The 5,475-nt window shown below is 41.1% G+C and overlaps 1 protein-coding gene across 1 annotated transcript; it reads right to left on the bottom strand.

Moving 5' to 3' along the window:
- Positions 1-1,094: 1,094 nt before the first annotated feature.
- LOC133533216 (uncharacterized protein K02A2.6-like) lies at positions 1,095-4,844 on the bottom strand. The gene has a single exon (XM_061872171.1). The coding sequence runs from the start codon at positions 4,842-4,844 to the stop codon at positions 1,095-1,097; it is 3,750 nt and encodes a 1,249-aa protein (XP_061728155.1).
- Between the last annotated feature and the right edge of the window lie 631 nt (positions 4,845-5,475).

Raw genomic sequence — 5,475 nt, 5'->3', positions numbered from 1 at the left:
CATTCTAAATGCGTGTAATCCAAGTTTGCTCCATCCCAGGGGGTATGCATACATTTTGGGATCCTTAGGAGATATTTTTTTCCTTTCGAAACCACTTGATTTTGAAGGGCATACGACAGTTCGTGGATTAGACACTGCATGGTAAGAAGGCGTTTTTGGATTTTTAACATGATTTTTACCAAAAATAATAAATGTCGACCTTTTTATACAATTTAGACTAGGAATACATATTAGGGTACCTTCAATAAATCAATATGTTTTATTGCAAGAACATAATTAAATAACATTTCGGATCCTCAGATATCAGTTTTAATCATAATTAGAACAAATTTTCCGCCGGACGTACCGTTTTCGATTTTCAAGCAAAAAAAACTGAAAAAGAGGAAACATTTATGCACACCTCCTGGAATGGAGCAAACTCGGATTACACGGAATTTTAGGACAAATTCGAAAAAATCTAATTTTATTGGCCTAATTGTGACACATTATTATTTAAGAAAACGGGACTTAATCGCGTTTGATTAAGTTCTAAAATTACCTCCAACGTCAATATAATGATGTCGACTTTACCCAGTCTTCTCCGAGACCATGGGGAAAACGCCGTTTTTGAAACGTCGGGTCAGTGGTAATTTTAAAACTTACCCTATTAAGTCCCGTTTTCGTAAACAATAATTTGCTATTTAAGACACTTGTGGCCATTGGTTCTTGTTCTGACAAGAACCAATGGCCAATGGCTAAGCTCCTACTGAAGCTCTGCCTTTGCTCTCACATGAATGAGCTTCGCAGGAAAGCTCTAGAGGTTGCAAAACGCTGTGCGGAGTACGGCCTATGCCTTTTATGTCTTCTCACACTTGGACATTGGTTGGCTCGCCTCCGGCCTTATGCGAAGCACGATCTTCAATTTGCTAACACTTGACCTTACATACTGTTGGAACATTACTGCTGCAGTACTGTCAATTTCCGTGATAAAATGATGTGTTGGATTGAAAATTCTATTCTCAGCAGTAATGCGGCAATAAACGTCACTTAATTTACCAAGAAAATTCAATGGAATCTTGATGAGGGGGCACCATGGTCTAGAAATGCTTAGGGCATCAAAATGTCTTAATCCGGCACTGCTCCTGGTCCACGCTGTTATCTTTCCTTGCTCTGATCTGATCAACATGACGTTGATGTACCACCCCATCTTCAGTTTTTACCTCATAGATTGTTTCACTATTCCGTTTCACCACCATTCCTTTCATCCACTTCTCCAAATTACTATTATATTTTCTTATGTATACTTTTTGGTCAATCGAAAATTCTCTCAAGGCCTTACTTGATGCTTGAACAATCTTTTTGCTTTGAGTGGACTCAGGATGCAATGTTGATAATGCAGTTCGAAATTTCCTGTTGTTTAGGAGTTCTGCTGGAGTCTTCCCTGTCACTGTACTGGGAGTTGTTCTTATATGATACAGGAGTTTTGCAATTCTTTCCGGCCATGGTATATCACTCTGACGCTTGATTTTGTTCTTAATTGTCTGCACCGTGCGTTCGGCCTGTCCATTCGAGTTTGGATGATAAGGTGGTGAAGTTATATGTTGTATAGAATTCCTCTTCAAAAAAGTTTCAAATTCATCAGAGACGAAAGCAGTTCCATTGTCTGATACGAGTAAATCGGGCAATCCCTGTTCCGCAAAAATCCTCCTAAGCGACTGTATCACTTGTGTGCTTGACATACTAGACATTACTTCTATTTCTGGCCATTTCGAGTATGCATCCACCAGTATCAAGAAGGTCTTATTCATGAATGGGCCCGCAAAATCAATGTGCAGGCGTTGCCATGCTTTCTCAGGCATAGGCCATTCTCTCAGTGTTGCCGGAGGATTGTTGCGAGTCAACTGACAGCGTTCACATTGCTCAACAATTTCAGTGATATCTGCATCCATACCTGGCCAGTAAACGTACGCTCGTGCATAGGCTTTCGATTGTACCATGCCAGCATGCGGTGCATGTATAATCTTTAATACTTGACCCTGCAATTTCTCTGGTATTATGACCCTATTTGAAAACAATAAGCAATCTTTGCTGACTGAAATTGCATCTTTCCTTTGTATATAGGGTAACAACCTGCGGTCATTGCTCTCTGATGGCCACCCATGTAAAGCAAAAAACACAACTTTTTTTAACACCTCATCCTTCTTAGTTTCCCGGGCAATATCGCCTACAGAAACTGTCCACCCTTCTGGTGTTTGTTCTAGCAGTAACACTTCTGGCAAAGGAGCTTCCTCCTGCACAGGTTCTGGACTGCACCATCTGCTTAATCCATCAGCATTCAGAATTACCTGGCCTGGCTTATACAAAATGTCATAATTGTAACTAGCTAAAATCAGTGACCAGCGTAGCAAACGAGGAGAGATCTGGTCTGGAATTGGCTTTCTTGGGTTCAAGAGCCCAATTAGCGGCTTATGGTCTGTAACTATGGTAAATTTGACTCCCACCAGGTACTCTCGGAACTTCCTTAGTGCATAAATAATAGCCAGGGCCTCCTTATCCAGTTGGCTGTAATTCCTTTCATGCAGCTGCATAGTTCGTGAAGCCATTGCAATCGGTTTCTCTTGGCCATCTTCAAAAACATGACTTATTACAGCTCCCACGCCATATTCCGAGGCATCGCAAGTGAGAATTACCTCTTTATTCTTGTCAAATTGCACTAGTGTCAAGTCAGAGGTTAACAGCTGTTTAGCCTTCTTAAACGCGTCTTCCTCTAGCGTTCCCCACTTCCAAGTCATATTTTTCTTCAAAAGCTGATGCAGAGGCTCTAAGATGTCAGACTTAGCTCTGTAGAACCTTTCATAGAAATTGATTAGGCCTAAGAATGCACGGAGCTGTTTCAGATCTGAAGGGCTTGGCCTTTCTTGGATTTCCTTAATCTTTCTTGGGCAAGGGTGTATGCCATTTGCATCAAGAACATAGCCGAGGAAGGTCACTGATGGTACCGAGAATTGACACTTGTTAATGTTTATGGTGAATCCCAGCTCTTGAATACGCTGAAGTACCTTAGCTAGCCTTGCAGCATGTTCAGTCTCATCAGTACCTGTCACCACAATGTCATCTAATAGAACAGCGACACCATCCATGTCTGCAAATTGACTTGACATCACTCGTTGAAATATGCCTGGTGCTGAACTGACCCCAAAAGGTAATCGGTTTACCTTCATCAGTCCTAATGGGGTATTCCATGTCAAAATTTCAGCTGATTCCGTATCTACTAACATTTGTGTATAAGCTTGCTTCAGATCCAGTTTTGAAAATATTTTACCTCCAGCCAGTAATTGGAATGCTTCCGTTGATGTTGGCAGTGGATAAACATCACAGTTTATTGAGATATTAACTGTAGAACGGTAATCGCCACATATTCTCAAGGTTCCATCTTCCTTTCTTACAATGCGGAGTGGTGTAGCCCAATCAGAATATCTCACAGGAGTCAACACTCCAATTGCCTCAAGTCGCTTCAGTTCAGTTTTCACCTCTTCTCTAAGAGCATAAGGGATAGGTCGACATTTCAGAAACTTTGGTTGAGCTTCATGCTTCAGAATTAGTTTTGCAGGCGGCCCCGTATAACAACCCAGTTGATCACTAAATACTTTAGGGTATTTCAACTGCAGTTCTTCTGGTACTTGACTTGTCCAACAGAGTCCTTCAACTTGTATGCCCAATGGCGCAAACCAATTTCTTCCCAAAATATTAGGTCCCCTGTCTTCAGCAACAATTATTGTTAATTCATGTTCAAGCCCTTTGTATCCAACTTTAACTTTAGCTAATCCCTTCAGCTTAATTGGATGCCGACCCCAGGTGATAAGGTTTATTTTAGCATCCTCCAATTTAATCTTGAACTGCAGATTTCTCCATGTTTCATATGAGATAACAGTACGTGCAGCCCCCGAGTCCACTTCAAACTGAACTTCTTTATCATGCAACTTGATTATAGTGAAGATCTTGCTACTAGCTTGTTCAGCACTTGACTTGACATGTACTTGCAGGATTTCATTCATGTAGGCGAAGTCCTCCTTGCTGTCGTCCAGTTCTTCAACTTCAACCAGGTTAATTTTCTTCTTATTACGATTCCAACATACGGCAACCGTATGGCCCACCTTCTTGCAGTAGTTACAGTTCGCCCTAGCAAATTTACAGCCTCTAGGGTTATGATTCGCCCCGCAGTGACGACAGGCAGTCTCGCGCTTTTGCGAGCCGACGTTAACTAGGTTGGTGTCCATCGGTTCAGATATACTTGTGCTCGTTGTTGGTTTGGTCTCCAGAGGTGTTGAGGTACTTGTTTGCGGGTAAAGGTCGCTCACAGTTTGCTCATATTGAACACTTCGGCTTACGGCTTGTGCGAACGTTAAATTGTCCGTTTTCAGTAATTCTCGCCGCAAACGCACATCTCTAACTCCCAACACCAGTCTGTCACGCAATTGTCTTTCTAAATCACTGAAGTTACAATGCACTGCTATCGCTTTAATGGCCGAAATAAAAGATTGCATTTTTTCACTTTTCTCTTGACATCGTAGATGGAATTTCCCGGCTTCGAGTATTTCGCTTTTCTCGGGCGCGAAAAACTTGTCTAATACGGCCAAGATATCATCAAAGTTCACTTCTACGAGTTTTTTCGGCGCCACTAATGAACTTAAAAATGCAAAAGTATCTTTTCCACATTGTGAAAGGAAAATGGCGCGGGCACTTTCTAGGTTATTTTCCACGCCCAGTGCTTGTAGCGCAAATAACATTTGTTCTTTATACACTTTCCAATCGTCCTTTTTTTGATCGAAAGCCCCGGGCAGCAAGAAATTCGTATTTAACGCCATTTCGCTAATAACAACTAATTAAATTTCCTCGAATCGCCAATGTGGTAATTGAAACAACGCCATGACAGCATAGACAATCTGTTTATTTTTTAAACAAGAAACAACACTTGTCAATGTGCAACATAACAGTAATTAAGATTCGTGTACCCGTATCCACGGATCTTAATTACATATTGCGGGTCGGGCACGTTCTCCACGTATATTGGCGATCCAATGCGTTGTCTAGTTATAAAAGCGACGAATTCAAATATCTGTGAATAATTACTATTATTGATACTGATGACTATTTAGTAGAATAATTTAAAGTTATGATAAAGTAATAACAAATAAGCCGCACGCAGATCCGGAGCAGTAGACCTCAAATCTTAGTCGCAACGGAAGAATAACCTTACTAAGTAAAAGAAAACATATTTTATTCGTAAAAAGTGAATGTTGCGAAGACGTTGACCCACCACAGCACTATATTTAGATTAACTCGTTTGAGTGCAAAAACACCCAGGTAACAAGTATCTATTCCTGCCCTAATCACCGAAAGCGAACTCACGATTTATAGGCGCCGTGAGAATTTAGTGGTGTTGAGCATGAAACGTGGCCATTTGTCTTTCAGTTAATATCCAGTGCTCCAATGCTC

The sequence above is a fragment of the Cydia pomonella genome, unplaced genomic scaffold (genome assembly GCF_033807575.1).
Source record: "Cydia pomonella isolate Wapato2018A unplaced genomic scaffold, ilCydPomo1 PGA_scaffold_127, whole genome shotgun sequence".
Lineage (NCBI taxonomy): Eukaryota > Metazoa > Arthropoda > Insecta > Lepidoptera > Tortricidae > Cydia > Cydia pomonella.
Note: the sequence above shows the minus strand (reverse complement) of the source record. Positions and strands in the feature narration are given on the sequence as shown.

Bases quoted from the DNA above. Each gene is read 5' to 3' on its own strand.
- LOC133533216 (XM_061872171.1), bottom strand. From the start codon at position 4,844: ATGGCGTTAAATACGAATTTCTTGCTGCCCGGGGCTTTCGATCAAAAA.